This window comes from Pithys albifrons, chromosome 25 (assembly GCF_047495875.1).
Source record: "Pithys albifrons albifrons isolate INPA30051 chromosome 25, PitAlb_v1, whole genome shotgun sequence".
In the NCBI taxonomy this organism is placed as follows: domain Eukaryota; kingdom Metazoa; phylum Chordata; class Aves; order Passeriformes; family Thamnophilidae; genus Pithys; species Pithys albifrons.
This window is the reverse complement of record NC_092482.1, coordinates 1,235,204-1,254,308: the sequence shown is the minus strand read 5'-3', so window position 1 is coordinate 1,254,308 and position 19,105 is coordinate 1,235,204. Positions and strand designations below refer to the sequence as shown.

Sequence of the window (19,105 nt, the reverse complement as noted above, 5' to 3'; positions counted from 1 at the left end):
GGGTGGGATGTGTGGGCAGGCCGTGCCATGGCTCCCAGGACGGTGCTGATCACCGGCTGCTCCTCCGGCATCGGGCTGGCACTGGCCGTGCGGCTGGCGCGGGACAAGCAGCGCCGCTTCCGAGGTGAGCGGGGCAGGGGCACCCCACGGGCCCTGGGGGGACCCCACGAGGGGCTGAGCCGCCTGTGCCCCCCCAGTCATCGCCACCATGAGGAACGTGGGCCGGAGCGCGGCGCTGGCGGCGGCGGCGGGGCCGGCGCTGGGCCGGACGCTGGAGATCAAACAGCTGGACGTGTGTGACGAGGGCTCGATCCGAGCCTGCCTCGACAGCATCCCCGGGCGCCACGTGGATGTCCTGGGTGAGCCCCGGGACCCCCTCCCGCCGTGGCCTTGGGGGGCCCTGACCTGGGAATATCCGTGATGGGGACACACCGTGATGGGGACACCCCGTGTACCCCGTGCCAAGCATGTCCCAGGCTGGGGACCCTTTGTGCAGCCAGTGCTGGGGACCCTCCATGACGGGGACCCTCCATGACAGGGACACCCCATGTCTCATGGACCCTCCAAACCCAGGAAATCCCATGCTGGGCACCCTCCTAGCACTGGGGACCCTCCGTGCCAGGGACCCCCCATGACCCCACACACCAGGGACCCCCCGTGCTGGGGACCCTTCACTCCCAGGACATCCCATATTGGGGACCTTTGGAGCACCAGGGACAGTCCATGCCCACAGTGTGGGGTGTCCTGGCTGCCCCACTGATGCCCCGTGCCCTCAGTCAGCAATGCCGGGGTGGGCATGGCGGGGCCCCTGGAGTGCCAGAGCCTGGCAGCCATGCAGAACCTCATGGACACCAACTTCTTCGGCCTCGTCCGCCTCGTCAAGGAGGTGCTGCCCGACATGAAGCGGCGCCGGGGGGGCCACATCGTCGTCATCAGCAGCATCATGGGCCTGCAGGGTAAGGGGGGCATGGGCCACCCTGGGGGGGACCAGCCCCCCTCTCAGCCCTGACCGGGACCCCCAACCCACCCAGGCATCGTCTTCAACGACATCTACTCGGCCTCCAAGTTCGCGGTGGAGGGTTTCTGTGAGAGCCTGGTGGTGCAGGCCCTGCGCTTCAACGTGGCGTGAGTGCGGGGCTGGGGGGGCTCTGCAGCCCCCTGGGCCCGGGGCTTGGGGGTCCCAGTGCCCAGTGCCCCCTCCCTGGGCAGGATCAGCCTGGTGGAGCCGGGGCCGGTGATGACGGAGTTCGAGACAAAGTTGTACGAGGAGGCCGAACGTGCCGACTATTCACGGACAGACCCCGAGACGGCCGAAATCTTCACCAACCTCTACCTGAGGAACTCCAAGGACGTGTTTGCCAGCCTGGGCCAGACCCCTGAGGACATTGCAGAGGTGATGGGTTGGGAGGGGGTCCCGGTGGGCTGGGCTGGGCTGGGCAGAGGAGCATTAATTACTCCTAATGACGAACAGCAATGGCCAGTCAGTGGCAGGGCACATCCTGCCTTGGATGGCTCCATCCTGATGGGGCTGAGCCTGGCTGGGAATGGGGATGGGATGGGATGGGATGGGATGGGATGGGATGGGATGGGATGGGATGGGATGGGTCGGGATGGGTTGGGATGGGGTGGGATGGGATAGAGACAGAGTGGGAGGGAGCTGGGGATGGGAATGGGAAGGGGAATGGGGTGAGGTGAGATGGGCTTGAAATAGGGATAGGATGGGATGGGGATGGGAAGAAGATGGGATAGGAATGGGGATGGAGATGCAGACAGGGTTGACAGGGGATGAGGTTGGAATGGGAATGGTGGCAGAGCTGGGATGAGGCTGCGTCGGGGCCGGGGGGACAGGGAGGGGACAGTTCCGTGCCCACATGCAGCACACGCTGCGGGTGATCGAGGCGGCTCGGCCTCCCTTCCGGCACCAGACGAACGCGGCGTACACGCCCATGGCCGCGCTCAAACACGCCGACCCCAGCGGCGCCCTCGTCACCGACGCCTTCTACAAGCTGGTGTTCAAGTACGACGCGGTGCTGCGGCTCGGCCTCCGCGCCATCCGCCTGCTCCGCTGGAAGGCACAGAAGGTCAAGGCGGGCGTGCGGCTCCTGGGCTTCAAATAGCCCCCACAACCACCCCCGGGCACTGCCCAGCCCACCCTGGGGGGCAGCTCCGGGTGGGGGTGAGGGGCGGGAACCCCTGCGCGGGGTTTCGCTTCCACTCCAACCCAAAATAGCGCCCGCGGCCGCCACCGCATTAAAGTGGGAGCGCAGTTTGCCACCAGCGCCGGGTGAGCAGCGGCTGCGAAGGGGCTGGGGAGGGCTCGCAGCTGCCCCCCCTGCACCCGTGTGGCACCTCAGGGACGTGCCCCGGTCACCCCTCGGCTGCCAAAGATGCCGAGTCCTCCTTCCTGCATCCTTCTTTCCCCAGGAGCCGCTGTGGGGTCGGGAATGTCCTGTGGTGGCGGGTCCTGTGTCACCTCCGTCCAGCGCTGAGCCCCTCGGCCCTGGGGTAGCACGGGGGGTGCAGGAGGTGATGGGGGGAGCGGGTGTGAGGGGGGGTGTGTTCAGAGTGGGCACAGGGGGTGCAAAAGGGATGCAGGAGCTGGGGCACAGGATATGGGGGCCTGGCAGAGGCCGGGTGTGGGGGATCCCAGCACCCCACGCTGCCCCGGGGGCTCCCCTGCAGCTCAGGGGGTGATGGCAGGGTGGATGCCCCCCGGGTGCGGGTGTGTGGGCGCCTGGAGTGACAGCAGCGGGGGAAACCGCAGGAGGCCCGGCACGAACCAGCCCCACGGGGCTGCTGCCCACACCCCCCGCGGTCGCTGCCCCCGCGCAGCCCCCCGAGCCCTGCCACGACCCCGGGCCCCACGCGAGGGCCGGATGGCGGCGGCAGATCCGTGTGCCTCGCACGTGGCCTCGCCGGGACTCTGGGGACGGGATGGGGATGGGAGAGGAGATATGTTTGCATTATCCCCCCTTCTCGAACGAGTCGATGGCAGAGCGGCGGTGGGACCGCGGCCCCGGGGCAGCACCTGCGGGACGTGCAGGAGTGACATCACAGCGGTGACAGAGTCGCTGCCTCCCCCCGCTGCGGTTTCTGCAGATTTGAGTAACTTTCTCCACTCCGGGGGGCAGGAGGGGGGCGCGGCTCGGGGGGGCTGCAGACGCTGCCGGAGGGGCCGGACCCGCGAGAGTCGGAAGCAGATTCTTCTAAAAAAAATTGTCTGCTGGGACTTTCCTGTCCCCGGCGTGTGACAATCGCCAGCCGCTCCCCGTGTCCCCGATCCCCCGAGGATTTCGCTGCCAGGTGCCGGCTCGCTGCCATGCAAATGTGGCGCCAGATATAACCGGGCCAGAGGGCACGGAGGGGACGGGTCGGGAGCTCCCCGGGGGCTTCACTTTCCTCCCGGCGCAGCGAGGGGGGCACCAGGCGTGACAGGAACCTGCTGCCCCGGTGACAGTCACGGCGCTGTCCTTGTGCAGCTCCCCCGTGTCCAGGCAGGAGCTCCGGGGCTGCAGAGAATCCCCCGTGGCGGTGCCAGCGCTGGTGGCACTGCCAAGGTCCCCGTCGCGCTGTCGCTCAGCGCAGAGGTGGCTCAGCTCGTGCCCCCCGGATTTGGGAACGCGGCGGGGCCCGTGACTCGGGGCCGGGACACAGGGGAGGTGCCACCACCGCCTCAGACCTCCCTCGCCGCTGTCCCCTCCCGCCACCGCCGCGGGGCAGCCGGAGCCGCCCGGGATGGGATGGGATGGGATGGGATGGGATGGGATGGGATGGGATGGGATGGGATGGGATGGGATGCGATGGGATGGGATGGGATGGGATGCGATGGGATGGGATGGGATGGGATGCTCGAGGATGCGGCGCAGCACCCGGGAGAGTTTTATGGGATTTTTTGGGCGTTAGGAAGCGTGTTTCGACACGACGAAGGGGGAAACCAGTTCCTCTGTGCTCTATCACGATTACAGCTATCAGCAGATAAGGATCTCTCTGTCACAACACCAACTGAAGGTTTCTGTAAGCCTTTAAAGGGGGTTGGTTCCAGGCAGGAGAGGGGGGAGAGGGTTTGGATCAAAAGAACTCTTATTCGGGGAAAAGCCGGGCTGGGAAGGTGCTGTGGGACTGTCGGGGCTGGCACTGTCGCACCCAGCCCTGGCACAGTGAGAGGAAAAGACCCCTCGGCGCTTGTGCTGCACCCGAGCTGGGAAGGAAGTGAGAGGAAAGGAAAAAAATGATCCTCTGACTTTCATCTGGGTTGGGTTTTTTTTTCGTTTCTGTTTCTCAAGCGTGTCCAGCCCTTGCGGCAGAAGGTGTCGGGGGGAATGAAACAAGCGCGAACGTCAGCCTGGTAAAACAAGTGTTAGGAGGGCTGGGGTGGGGTGTGAGCCGCCACCCGCCCCGCCGGGATGTTTCCATCGCAGCCCCGGGCACCCCGCGGAAACCCTGAGCCCACCCCGCGGTCCCCACCCCTCGGCTCTTGGATTTTATTGTTCCTCTGTTAACCACAACCGCGTCCAATACCATTTCCCAGCAGTTAGAGGAGCAGACCGCGACATTTTGCACCTCCGAGTGTATCAGTTACTCCGCTGAGCGCAGCCCCCGCCACGGCTCAGCGACCCCGCGGTGGGAGGGGACACAGTTCCCTTCACACTGGGTGATTTACAGCTCCCATTCCAGCTCTCTGGATCTCATTCCCACTCCTCAGCCCGCCGTGCCTGTCACTTCCCAGCTCTGCTTTAGCGTACGTGGGTTTATTGAAGTTCTTTAAACCTTCAATAAACTTTTTATGCACCAGAGGGTCTTTTCTTGGGGCTAAAGCTCCTCCCCTGCCACCCCTGGGGCGCAGCTCATCAGGAGATAAAGAACAGAGAAGGACACACTGAGGTGCCAGAGAATGCCCCAAACCAAACTGTTCTGGACCAAAATAACCAAACCAGGAGCACCAGTGGTTTTCCTCTCTGTTTTCCCAGATGAGGTGGTTTCCAAAGCTCCTCTGAGCTCAGAGTCCTGCCTGGCACCAAGGCAGCCCCTCGATGTCTGGGCACAGCCCGAAGCCCTTCCCACCTCTCAGGCCAAGGGTGGGGGCAGCGCTGGGGGGTGAACAAGAGAAATTCAAGCATGTTCTGTAATGAATCCTACAAAAGTGGTTTAAAAGGGTCTCCTCTACTCAATTCACTTAGAAAAAAATCAGATTTCTGGATGGCTTCAGGTGGCATCTCTGTGCAGGTTCCTTGAAGAACCTGCCTTTGCCTGCCCTCAAGTCAGCACATTGTCCTTATTTAGATATTTTATTCATTTATTGACAATTCTTTGGTGTTGAAAACTAAGCCATTGAAAAGCAAGCTTGTGACAAAATTAGAAATTGATAAAAACAACGACAATGTCCTAAAAATGCTGGACTTATCTTCCCCAAACTGTCACAGAAATGTCAGGGCAGGAGTAGAACTGTTTCTCTTTGTTCTCCGGGAATTCTTTCCCTCCCTTTCCCTCTGTTTTCCAGACCAAAAGGCTTAACCCTTGGGGTTGATCATTGGTGGAACTGCAGTCTCACTCAGGGGGGGAGTGTTTGTCACACCATTCCATTGGAATTCATTGGGAAAGAGCCAACAAACACCTGTCCCATGATGGGAACCTGGGAAAGGTCCTAAACGTGCTTTATAGATCCACACATAAGAGCAAAATAGTTCTCCTCAGCCCCAGGGGTTGCAGGATCCTGGATTGGCACTTCCACAGCACTCTGGGTGCTCAGACACTCTCTGGGCTGATTTGTCCCTCTCCAGATCTACCCTTAGTGGGGAAATTAGTATAATTTTCTTTTCTGTACCTTAAAATTCAGGGAGGAAATATTTGAGCCAAGAGAGGCAGAGGGAGGGATGGAATTCCGTATTTCCTGACCCTCAGCTCCCCAGCCTTCCCTCAGGGAAGCAGCTGGATCACCAGAGGCAACACAAAAGCAACGCAGCTCTCAAACCACACCAGGGATGCAGAAAGTCCATCAGAACACTCCTAACTAGGGGGTACAAAAATACTTCACAAAGAATAAACCTTCACTCAGCAAAGCCATTCCCAGAATGCTCTCCAGCACAGGGACACCGACACGGCTGCAGAGCAGGGGGGAGATCCAAGGAATAGTTTTAAAAACCAGCTCCAAAGGAACAGCAGCTGCTCAGGGTGTGGGGCAGCATCTCCTGCCAAGGGATGTCCCGGCACAGCTCCCACACCTGCAGGTCCCTCCTGATCCCACTGCCATCCCAGCACTGTCCGTGGGGACATGGAATGGCACAGCCACGTGTCCTGCTGCTGCAGCACAGCAGGGGCAAGGCAGAGGCACAACACACAGAGCAGCTTCATCCTCGTTCACGGCACCCATCGGATAAAGGAGGAGTTTCCAGCAATGAAAATTGGGATTTCCCCCAGCCCACATGGATGAGCCAACCAGTGACCTCACTGGGTATCCCAAAAATACCTACTGTTGAAAAATCCCAACCCCAAATAGGTCTCATTTCTTATTTTGCTCTTACTGAGTGGGAGTGACTTTAAAGAAAACGAACAAAGGGGTAAGAAAAATGAAAGTGTGCTGGGGCCACACACTTGTTAGGGCTTAGGGGAGGTTAAGGAGGAATTAATAACCCCTCCCTCTTCCTGCCCTTGCTTTCCTTGTTTTGGTGGTGGGCCATTGGAAGACCATGGGGACTGTAACCAGGAAAGGCTCCTCCAACACACCTCTGGCCATACACCTGAGCAAGCAGGGGAGCTGCCACGAAACCCTTTTGTGCTGAGTTAAAGCAAACCCTGTAAAAACAAACACACATTAAAAATTGAAAACATTGTAAATGGCTCTGAAGTTTCACAAAAATAAAGTTCGTTATCAAAACCAGTCTCTGCTCTGTGTGTTTCCCACAGTCCTGCTCTCCACAGCAGCCAGGCAGAGATGCTACAGAACACTGAATTATTGGGAAAGAATTTAAAAAGGTGTCACCTCCCGGTGACACTGTTAAAACTGGCCTAGAGAAACACCCAGGAAATTTCATTACACTAATTAAAAAGCCAACCAAGGAGGCCTCCCCGGGATGGAACACACGGCCTGTGCCCTGGGAGAGGCAGTGCTTTCACTTGAGCACGACCCTGTGCTCCCCCCGGGCGATGTGCGAGGAGAACTCGTAGCGGTCGTGGCTGCGGTAGCCGCAGACGTTGCACTCGAAGGGGTCTCGGAAGCCGTGGCAGCCCATGTGGATGGTGAACATGACGTAATCCAGGAAGAGCACGCGGCAGTGGTCGCACCGGTACACCCCGATGGGCTCCCCGTCCTTGTTGATGACCTTGAAGGCGTCGCGCGGGCACAGCACGGGCGGCTTGATGATGTCGTAGGGCCGGGGGAAATCCTTCAGAGCCGGGAGGCCGTTGCGTGCCGGGGCGGGCAGCGCCGGGCCCGGGGGCAGCGCGGGGCTGGGCCGCTCCTCGTGGTTGCTGTCGGTGTCCGTGGAGTCGTGGCCGCTGTGGTTGGGGGACAGGCCCCTGTCGGAGGACAGGCTCTTGTCCCTGAGGTGGCCGTGGCTCGGCTCTGCCGTGGCACCGTTGGGCACGTCGGCGCGGGGCAGCGGCAGCGGGTACAGGCTGCTGATCACCGGCACCATCTCGGCCGTGGGCGCCGGCGCCGTCTGCACGAGCGGGCGCAGGGCCTCGGCGCCCAGGTAGGTGATGGCGTTGTTGATGGCCTGGTCCATCATGCGCCCGTGCATCAGCTCGCTCTCCTTCTCGTACAGGAAGCTCGAGGTGTAGCTGACGTCGAAGCTGGGCCGTTTCTCGCCTGCGAGGGAGCAGAGGGCAGAGCTGTTACCTGGGGGTGAGGGAGGACAAACCCCACGGTGCCTCTCACAAAGGGTACAAGTCTCTGGGAAGGGAGGAGGCAGGAGATGGTCTCTGCTGAAAGGGGCTGTTTGTAGGCACAAGTAGCTTTTGGGTGGGAGTTGTTAATTTTTTAAACCTCAGGCTTGGAAAAAAAAGTTTAAAAAAAGGAGGCTTTGAGGGTACCTTGTGATAGACCCATCTTCGATATGCCTTTGGACACTGGAGTCAGTTTTCCCCACTGTCCTCTGGCAGCTACAGCTTCCTCTGCACCACACCAGGTTCTTGGACCTCTACCAGGCTTTCAGGTAACCTCACACTGGCAGATATATATATATGTATCAAAAATCACATTTATGGTCACTTGACTCAGGTTTAGCAAAGGAAAAGTTTTCCTGTGGGTGTGCTGGGGCTCTGAAAGCTGGACAGGAGGGGAGACAGTTCACCTGAACTCCTGCTCACACCTTTGGGCGGCACAACACAACTGGTGCAAGGAGGAAATAAAACCACACCCCAAAAGACTAAAGCAAACTTTTGGGGGTGAATGTCTAGAAATAAGTAACTGAACTCTGTGGTTTCTTGAACCATAAAATTGTTCATAGCTTGAAAAAAACCAAAATTACAAAAAAAAAAAAAAAGGACCAGATGAGAGGTTTCATGTGCAAGGGACTCACAGGCGTTGGATCCACGAATGTCTCCGTTACGGTAACTCGAGTGGTGCAGATGTTTATCAGTCACCTGTCAACACCATGACTCAGTGTGTATGAAACTCGTGGGGTTTCACTGCACAGGCAGAAAACCAGGAGCTCACGTTTCTCTTCTTAGACACTCCAAAAGGTTAGTGAACCACAAGAGTGTAACTGCTTCCAGCCCTCAGCACCGCTCACCAACCAGCTTCACATGGAGGGAAACAAAACGCTGCAGCACTTCGGGGTGACTCACAAAACCAGCCCCAGGCAAGTGAAAGATGTGAATAAAATTGAAATTTAAAAATAAAAAAGGCAACAGAAGTAAAAATAGACAGGAATCCCTAAAAATTTTGGGGTTAAATAAGGTAAGGTCATAAGGTAACACACAGAACTCACAATGTGGGATCAGAGAATTGTGGAATATCCTGAGCTGTGAGGAATTCACAAGGATCACTGAGTGTCTCTGTGGCTCTGGGTTTTAAGGTTCCCCCAGGACAGCCCCCAAGAGAAGGCTCTGAAGGGGGCCTGGTGCAGAGGGGAAGGGTCAGGCACAGGCTCTGCTGATCCCTGTCCTTGTGTGGGACTTGTACTGGTGCACCCGAGGCAGCTACTGGGGCTGGAAATGTGCAAAATAAAGTGGGCAAGACTCCTGGTGCTTGTCTGAATCTCTGCAGAGCCCTCAAACTATAATAAAGGGTTTTCTTCTCCTGATCAATGGACTTCATTCAGAGCAACAGCCAAACAAAGATGCCTTGTTAGTACACACCCCTGTCCCTGCTTCCTGACAAAATGAAACATCAGCACTCATTCCCAGATTTCCCAAGGAATCCCCATGCTGGCCTGGCAGATCTGGCTCCGACAAGGACAGGTCAGAAAGGCACAGGAGTCAGACCAAGGTTGGAGGGCCTGCTCCTGAAAACATCCTTCCCAGGGATAAGAGAGCCAAGTGGGTAATTTTTTCACATGTCACTTAACAAGAACAATCACAGGAGGTCTAGAAAAACAGCGAGTTTCAGAAATGGGTTATCTTGTGCCTTTGGGTGAACTGTGAGGGGTTCTCCAGCTTCTCCACACAATCACCCACGTGTGCAGGGCCAGTTCCACCCAGCACCAGCACAAACCCCACAGGATCTGTGCCCACAGTAACCCCCAGGCTGGCAAAGCAAACCCAGGCCCCACTAGCTCTGAACTCCAGCCTTATGCTGAGGGTGTGCATCCTGCTGCAGGTGTGAACAAGATACATACAGATCAAACCAGTGGCAGTTGCACAGCAGGAGAGCTGAAAAAAAGCTTAAAAAGAAGAAGGAAGCTAAAGAATTACGAGGCCATTTGCATGGCATTGCTTTTTGAATCACAGCAAGATGTGCAAGGGCCGAGCCCCACAGTCCCAGTTTCAGTTCTGAGCACCAAAGGTGCTCAGGTGGAGCCACTGGTGTGGCTGTCAGAGAGGTGACCTTTGGGAAGCCACAGGAGGATTAGATAAATAAATAAAGATCACTTGTTATAGATGAAATCCCAGAGCTACCCAGCAAACCCACTGGGAGCTACATTACCTTCAAAAATTGAGTTGGTTTCCTGGTGGATGGACCTGGGGGCACACCTGGACCTGGGGGCACACCTGAACCTGGGATAGACCTGGGGGCACACCTGGACTTGGGGACACACCTGGACCTGGGACGGACCTGGGGGCACACACCTGGACCTGTGGGCACACCTGTACCTGGGGGCACACCTGGACCTGGGATGGACCTGGGGGCACACACCTGGACCTGTGGGCACACCTGTACCTGGGGGCACACCTGGACCTGGGGGCACACCTGGACCTGGGGGCACACCTGTACCTGGGATGGACCGGGGGGCACACACCTGTACCTGGGATGGACCTGTGGGCACACCTGTACCTGGCTTTGGACCTCGGGCAGGGCAGGTGCCCTGAACACCCCCTACCAGGTGGGTCTGGCTGCAGCAGCTGAGGGAGCCCTCCCTGCACTCCCAGCCCACTCATGGGGACACCAGTGAAGGTGAACTTTATATTAAGCCAAACAAGCAGCACTTGGTACCTTAAATAACCAGACAAACAGCACAAATAAGGCTGCAGCAGCACCAGTGTTCTACAGCTGCTGACTAAGGGCTCTCCTCAGGACACAGAGCTGTGTTTAATTCTCTTTAAAGGCAGGTTGATGAAATCAGACTGGCCAGGAGGATCTGGGGTGTGCTGAACACAGAACCTGCCCAACAAGTATTTAAGATCCCCAACATGCAAAACTCTGATCATGTACAATTAAATGCAAAGACAACCCTATGGAAACATCTGGTTGCTTAAATTACCACAAGAAAGGATTTGATATTTTCTAACCATAGTCAAATTTAGGAGGATGACTAACAGAAATCCAATACTCTTCTGTCTTTAGGTCTTATTGCATACAGGAATCCTGCAGGAATCCTCAGCTCCTGCTGGGGAAACATTAACCTTCCAGTTCTTTGCATGTTCTAGCCCCTAGCAGAGAACATTGCAAATGCACAGGTACAGAAACAGCACGTGGAAGCCCTAAAATATACCATAGATCAACTACATAAACAGACACAAAGCACAACAGCAGCTTCCACCCAGTTTAAGCAGCCAACAGAATAAATTCTTCATATTTTAATCAACCCCTACAACAATCACTAAAACCCCATCAGAATAATCAAAGTTACTTTGTTGTTTTGCATTAGATGCTAAGCTTGAGCAGGGTATTTAAAAGAAGCAGGGGCTTTGTGCCCGGGGTTACCGACTCACACACTGAGCTGCTGCAGATGAAAAGGGGGTTTGTTCTTACCAATAAATTTCTGAGGCATTGAGCTTTTTCTCTTTGCCACGTTGCTCGCTAGCCTGTCCAGCACAAGGGCTCTTTCACTCCCCATCTCTGCCTTGATGTGCCTCGCCTCCACGCTGGCTACGTTGGAAAATGTGCAAAGGGAGGGAAAAAAGAGAAAAAGAAACACAACACGTAGGTGAAAAGGGAAAAAAAAAAAGAAGATAAAAAAAAAGGAAGAGCTGACTGGTTTAATCTTCGATTTGCCACAGTAACTGGAGGAAACAGTTTGGAGATCTGATGCAAAGTTGTTTTTTGCTTTTTCTGTCGTTCCTGCTCTTTGGGCAGCAGTTGTGGTCAGTGGGAGCCAGCCCAGCCCTGAGCTCGCCCGGGGAGCACAGACCGTACAAACCAGCACCGGCGAGAGCGAGAGGAAGTGAATGAACTGGCTGGAAGGCTGGTTACACTGCAGCTGGAGACAGAAGCTCTGCAAGCCTTTCTTTTTTATTCTGAGTAAGGCTGGGTGACACCTGCACACTCACACAGTGCTCCAGGCTGAGGAGAAGATGCTCAGGCCTCTTGCAGCACTTTTCAGATATCAGTCATAGATGTCTTAACGCATCACTAAGAAACTTGTATGAAATACATCAACATTCTGTTAAATCAAAACAATATAACCCCTCAGAATTCACTTCTAACTCCTTTTTTTCCAGGTGTTACTATCACTTCATTTTTCTCCCTAAATGCTACAGCTAAAACTAACCATGAGTGTTTTGTCCCTGGTGTTTTAAAGCTCATTACAACCTCCAGAATGCCTAATTTTAGGAACAGTACCTGTGTGCTGCCATCAGTGCTGTGGGGCTGGGCCACTCGAGGCTCTTGGCGTTCTCCAGAGCTCTCCCAGCAGTGCTAACAGTGCCCAGCACTGCACAGGGGCTGTGCTTGCTCTCAGCTCCTGGGGCTGCACAGGCCCTGAGCTGGAGAGCTGCCACCTCATCTCGCTCCTGCCACAGTAACACTGATCGTAACTGCTGTGGCTTCCCCAGCCCTGCTCACAGCTCAGCAACACGGCCTGCAGTGCTGCCTTTGTGTTGAAACTGCACTAAACAGTGACCTCCCTGCTAAGAGTTGGTGTTAGGGATCTCTGTGCTGACAGCTGGACACTTCTGAGGAGCCTGACCATGTCTCCAGGAGTTGGGGTCTACATAAGGAGGACAAAGAGGGGGGATTTACTTTTCCAAAGTAGTACAAAATGTTGAATCTCACTGTGAAAGAATCCTGGTTGCTGTGCACATACACTGACATGCCTGAATACAGACTCATGGATTCACAGAGTGGTTTGGGGAGGAAAGACATTAAAGTCCATCCAGTGCCCCCCCTGCCATGGGCAGGGACACCTCCCACTGTCCCAGGGTGCTCCAAGCCCTGTCCAACCTGCCCTGGGACACTCCCAGGGATGGGGCAGCCACAGCTTCTCTGCCCAACCTGTGCCAGGGCCTGCCCACCCTCACAGCCAGGAATTCCTTCCCAATATCCTATCCAACCCTGCCCTCTGGCAGTGGGAATCCCGTCCCCTTTGTCCTGGCACTTTCTGCCTGCATAAAAAGTCCCTCTTCCTCCTCTTTATGAGCCCCTCAATGCACTGGAAGGCCACAGTGAGGCTTCCCTGAATACATGAAGCAAGAGAGACACAAAGCCAGAGGAGAGTGGTAGGAACACTCTGGTATCACTTCGGCCCTGCTAAACACAGATTTATTAATTATTACAGTTAAATTGCTGTTTGCCAAGTACAGCAAGTGCTCAAAGTGCAGCTTCATCCTTCCCAGCTCTGAGCAGCCCTTCCCTGAGCATTTCCGTGCCTGTTTGTCAGTGCTGCTCCTGATATCACACAAGTTTCAGTCAGCACAAACCATGACTCACCAAACCTCAGCCAGGACTGTTTGTTCGTGTTTGTTCAGCACTTTGCAAACGTGGAGTGTTTCAGAGGTGCTGGTGCCACAAACACCAGCTGGGAGGGTGAGTCAGGAATTACAGGATACCAGGGCCTGGCTCTGCTGCTCCCCAACCCCACAACACACAGCACAGCCAGCCCTGTGCAGGGCATGAAGTGCCTCAAAGGGACTAACACACCCCTCCTCAGGTCTGTTTTTCACCCTAAATTAGTCCAGAAGATTTGGAGACTCACATAAATGTTTCATCCCTGGTTCCAGCATGAAATACCCAGACAGTGCCTGAGAGGCTGCTTGGGGTGAGGCAAAACACCAGGTTAAGGTGAGTGTCTCAGAGGAAGGGAGGGAGGCAGAGCAAAATCACCAGGTTGGGTTTGGGCCTGAAGCTCCAGTTCAGGCTTGAGAATTATGGGATTTTTAATTTCAGCACTTCTGTTTAATCTTCCTGCTCCAACACCTGGAAAATGCACCCTGAGCACTTTATATCAGCTTCAGGTGACCTCAGTCCAAAGTTTCAACTATCCTCAGCCCCAAAACCTTCCAGTCTTGACTGCAACATTGCACAGGTCATTGATAATAGTAATTTAAATTTCAAATGCCTCAACAACCTTGAACAAAATAATACAAACAGTGCTGCATATTAAAAAAAATTACATAATGAAGAAATGTTTATCCATGCCATAAAAACAGCCCCCTGGTCCCTACCAGTCCTTTGTTTTCTGATTTTGTTCTTCTAGTTTCCTTTTTTCTCAGTCCTTACCTCCAGGAGTTGTTCCCATGCTGTAGTAAAGCTTTAATTCCACATTTCCAGAGCCTTTTTCTCTGTCCTGGCAGAACCCAGAGCTGCTGTTGGCCCTCCCAGCCAGCCCCAGGATCACACTGGAAGCTGCAAGTGGCCTATTGGGGACAACTTGTCTTTCCAACATTATTTATGTGCCACCAAGGGATCTTTAATTATTGCATTAGTGTCAGGAGGGCAGACAAGGGTTTCCTGCAGAGGTAACAGAGTGTTTCCTCAGAGGAGATCACTCAGAGACAGTAACTATTGACCTGTGTAACATGACATCTGTAAGATCAATTTTCCAGCTTGATGGCTCTGCCATTTTATTTTAATGCTGGGGGTCTTTGCTTTCACATTAAGATTTTCCACTCCTTGCTACTGGCTACTTTTTCCTAAAGAAAAAACAATATTTATGGGTCTCAAAGGGACTTTGATGGCATCTTCATCACCCAGCCTTAGGGGAGCAGTGTCTGCTCCCAGTGAGACACAGGTGGTTACACTGGTTCCTCTACCCACTGCTCCTCTACCCAGAAACTGAACATTATCTCATCCACCTCTTCCTTCTGAATCACTGATTAAACAACCCAAGAATAATATTTAGCATTTAGGGAACAATTTTTTAGTAACTCAAATTCTCTAAAGATTCTCAGGGATAAGCAATCACACTCCATGTCCTTATTCTGTTACCCTCTCCCTGGATGATTCCACTGCATATCATGACTTAAAGAACTAATTAAATCACTGCATCTAAAAGTGAAATTCTGGACTGACAGAAATGGTCAAGTGCTGTGCTCGGAATTACACTGAGAAAAAACAAATATGTACAATCCAGACTTCCAAAGCACTGAACTGTCCTGGGACTTTGGGATGCCCTGCAAGCTCTGATGGCTCAGCTGGGCCAGAAAACAACTGACAATCTAGGGATGCTGAAAGAAACTGCAGCCTAAATAAATGACCCTCATCCCTCTTAGTCAGATCTGATTTGTGCTCTCCCACCCTGGAATTGCAGCTCCTGACCATGGAACGTTACATGGCAGGAGAAGGAGGTTGAACTCCAGCACCACTTTCAGACCTGGGTGTCCCTGTCCTGCTGAGCCAGCCCTGGGGCTGAGGGTGGTGTTCCCTGCCCCCCTGGGATGTGTCCTTGGTGCTCCCAGCACTGCTGCCAGCTCAGTGTATGTGCCAGCTGTGATCCTGACTTCAGATGATGCTTCCAGGAGACAATTTTCCTGCCAATGTGATTTATCCATTATGAATGGCCACTTACATTGTGTTGTGCTCCCTGGGTGAGGAGCCTCCTCACCAAACCCCAGGGATCACAGAGTGGTTTGGGTTGGAAAGGACCTGGAGACCATCTCATTCCACCCTCTGCCATGGGCAGGGACACCTTCCACTGTCCCAGGGTGCTCCAAGATCCATCCTGGCTGCCCCTGGGCACTTCCAGGAGTGGGACATCTGTCTCTGGCCCCCATGTCACCCCCAGGCTGCAGAGAGAGTGGCTGCTGTCCCAGCCCTGAGCTCACCCCACTCTCCCCTGCAGAGCTGTTTCCAGGCTGTGGTTTCTGCCACACCGTCAATGAGCAGAATTTTTAGAAGGTGCAGATATCAGAGCAAAGCCCTCAAGAACAGAGCAGGGCTGAAATTAGAGGCATTGCTTCCTGTAGCATCTCTGTGTGGTCACTCAAGAATGGAGAGTGGAACAGAGCTGGGTGATTGTGCAATGAGAACAATGTGAGCAGAGATGGTTATCAGGGAAAACGCTCCAACAACAGAGTTGCACAAAGCTCCTCTTTTATAGATACTTCCACATTTGGAATGTGCAAACCTGGTGCTAAAAAGTAACTGGAATGGTTACTCTGGTCCTAGTGATGCTTTAATTAGTTGTGGGTGATGGCATGGGGACCATAGCTGTGCTTAACGATGGCTCCATTTGAGAATCATGGAATCCTGAAATGGTTTGAGGAGGAGGGAACCTTTCAGACTCCCTAATTCCAACCCCCTGCCATGGACAGGGACATCTCCCACTAGGCCAGACTGAGAAGCTTCCAAGGATTTCAGAAAGGCACCAAAATTCAAAGTGTTGTGGAGAAGCAGGAAAAGGGTCAGAAACAGAAAGAGGATGTTTATTAAACACAAGTGCAAAATGCTGCACTTAGGGCAAAAAGTAAACAAAATGTACTAAATGACCTCCTGAGGGCCTTCCAGGCTTCCCTCCCCCGGATTCTGTCCAGCATCCTGATGGTACCAGGGAATTGGATGGAAATGCCCCAGGAGTTCCCTTTTTTCATGGAAGTTCCTACTTCCCTAAAAACACTGCAATATTTGTAAGAGTGTGAAGGTCTCCAAGGCAGAGGGAGCAGCCCCCTCATGTTACAGCGGGAATTTGCACTCCCTGTCCACTGCAGCAGGGACTGCACCACAGGCTGGGATAGGGAGTGAGATGCTGCTGTTCTGAAGTGCATCTAAACCATGAGAACCATTTAGGAGCAGAGGGCTGTGGGAGGGCTCGTGTGTTCCATTTTCACGGGTGGACACGTTGGGCGACTGCCATGGGGAGTTTGTACAGTAACACAAACCACAGTTACAAAGTGTAAAGGGTTCTCATGAAACCCAAAACTCGCTGATGTGCTGATAACCAGTTACTTTTACTAGTGCTCCAAAAAACTCCTTGTACTGGTGAGAAGAGAGCCCTCCCAAAAAGGACAAAAACTCTAAAAAAACCTTATAAAACCCTTTGCTAAGTCATGGGGTTTGGGGAGGTTTCGTGTGTGCCTGAAACACCGACCTGCTCGCTCTGCACAGGGTGGGAACTCCTGAGCACAGTCACTGTCACACACCAACGGCTCTTCACGCTGGTTTTCAGGCCTTGCTTGTGATGATTCCTGCAGAATCCTGTCCCTACTGTTGTTTAAAGAGTTATTTGGATGAAATTCCTGTCTGTGAGGGTGGGCAGGCCCTGGCACAGGTTGCCCCATCCCTGGGAGTGTCCCAGGCCAGGTTGGATCAAAGGAGCACCCTGGGATAGTGGGAGGTGTCCCTGCCCATGGCAGGGGGTGGCACTGGATGGGCTTTACTGTCCTTCCCTCCCAAAACATTCCATGATTCCATTGTTTGGTTGCTTTTTTAAGGCCGCATAACAAAGGAATGGGAAAGTGCTCAGATCAGTCCTGGGATCCTTTGGAAGGTCAAACTCACTCTCTGACTGAAAAGGAAAAGAAATCCTTTCCTGACTTGCTGGTGGTTTGTGGGACTCAAATCACACAGTTCATTTAGGATCTGAACGGTTCAGGTGAAGCAGGGACAAAGATTATGACAGTTATTTTGCACCAAAGTGTTTTGGAACTGCAGCACTGAGACTGCAAAAGGGAAACCAAGAAAAAACATGTTTTGATACGTTTTACCTTCATCCTTTTCCGAAGGCAGCTCTATACTCAATGCAGTCCCTCACCTCTCACTCCCTCCTAAGCTGATCTGGCACTGATTTTTGGGATACCAACCCATTTCCATGTTCTGGATCCAGGCCACTGAAATGTCTGCTAATTCTAACAGATTCTGACTAGTAGTTCTTATTGTGAAGAAAAGGAACCATCAAAGAGCCTGAGACATGAATAACTGTTGTCAAACAACTCATCCCATAAAAGGAGCCATATAATAGCATTAATGCAGGAATAATGTAACTCACTGTATCACCTACAGAAATGCTGGGTACATTTTATATATTTTATTCAAAGTAACTGTGAAATAAAAAAACAATTAAAATAAAAGCGATTAAAATAAAAGCGCTCTTTAACTACCTGCCTGAGGGCTGCCTTGAACCAGCCCCTTGAAAACGTTACAGCCCCTCAGGTTACTGAAAACGAGTGGAGGAAAAGCTGCTCTCAGGCTGTGGGTTAACAGCTCACCAGAAGCCCTTTGTGGAGCCCTGTAATGCACCCAAACCCCAAAACCACCACAGAGCGATAACTCACCCGCCTCGCACACGCCAGAGCTCTGCAGGTAAGTCCGGCAGCGCTCCTTGTGCTCCTCCAACGAGCTCCTCTGCTTGTAGCTCCTGCCACAGAACTCACACTTGTAGGGCTTCTCCACTGGAAAAATAAATAACAAAGTGATTAAAATAACTACAAGAGGCCACTAAGACACCCTCTCCTGATTTCAGTACTTAGTTACCAACAGTCTATGTCCAGCTCGAAATTCCTGTTGAGTTTAATCGTCACAAATTTAGGGTGACATGAGGGTGGAACCACCAGACACACAGAGTTCCTCCTCACCCTCTAAGCTCAGCACCAGAAAAGAAGAGGATTTCAATGAGACACTGTTCCCATAGCCCTGTGACAGCTTTCCTTGCAGTAACTTCCCTAGGGAAGGCCAACAGAACCACTGTCACACCAGGGCTGCCCCAGCCCTGAGTGCCTGACCTGGGTCCTCTCTGTACAGAATTCCTCAAGGATTTCATGAAACTGATTTCATTTCCAAAGGCATTTGTTGTGAGGGAATGATGTTCCTAATTCATTTAAACTGAAACAAACCTGTTTGAACTTCAAGATCCCCACACAGCCTCTCCAGGTGCCTCGTACACAAGACTTGGAAATGCATCCTAAATTATCTCACTGCTGGTTTGGGAACAGACATCCTCTAAAATTAGATATTAGGAAGAAACTCTCCCCTGTGAGGGTGGGCAGGGCCTGGCACAGGGTGCCCAGAGCAGCTGTGGCTGCCCCATCCCTGGGAGTGTCCAAGGGCAGGTTTTAGCACTGTGCTGGTGGGGGACAGGCCCCACCACTCTGCTGGTCTCGATTAAACCAGACTCTCATTTATCTGTGGCAGATAAGCTCATTTTTGACTTTGATTCTTTGTGAGGTCAAACTTTTTTCTGTGCAGTGCAGAGATAACATCTGTCATTTAGCACCAATGATTTCTTTCTGAGCCCTTACAGAACAGAGACACACACAAGTCCAAGGGCAAGCAAACTTGGATCCTGCAGAACTGGGGGAACCAAGACCAACTTTTACCTGGCTTGTTATTCAAGTCACCTCAGCTCTGTGCCTCCAT

General features: G+C 53.5%; 2 protein-coding genes across 4 annotated transcripts in view; one reads left to right on the top strand and one right to left on the bottom strand.

The window, feature by feature from the left end:
• The first annotated feature begins 5 nt into the window (after window positions 1–5).
• RDH8 (retinol dehydrogenase 8) lies at window positions 6–2,747 on the top strand. Its single transcript, XM_071577417.1, has 6 exons — window positions 6–124; window positions 198–359; window positions 777–956; window positions 1,032–1,125; window positions 1,210–1,393; window positions 1,878–2,747. The coding sequence occupies exons 1-6, from the start codon at window positions 28–30 to the stop codon at window positions 2,115–2,117; spliced, it is 957 nt and encodes a 318-aa protein (XP_071433518.1). The 5' UTR covers window positions 6–27; the 3' UTR covers window positions 2,118–2,747.
• A 2,207-nt stretch (window positions 2,748–4,954) lies between these two features.
• The window catches only part of IKZF3 (IKAROS family zinc finger 3), a 34,294-nt gene continuing 20,143 nt past the window's right edge, over window positions 4,955–19,105 (bottom strand). For 2 of the 3 annotated variants that reach the window (XM_071577307.1, XM_071577308.1), the window contains exons 6-8: window positions 18,025–18,141; window positions 11,351–11,467; window positions 4,956–7,804 (exon numbers count right to left, since the gene is read on the bottom strand). In XM_071577307.1, coding sequence (XP_071433408.1) covers window positions 7,107–7,804; window positions 11,351–11,467; window positions 18,025–18,141 — 932 coding nt within the window. In that variant the 3' untranslated portion in view covers window positions 4,956–7,106. Of the gene's footprint in view, window positions 7,805–11,350; window positions 11,468–18,024; window positions 18,142–19,105 lie in introns of all 3 variants that reach the window. The other variant, XM_071577309.1, reaches the window with a different exon arrangement.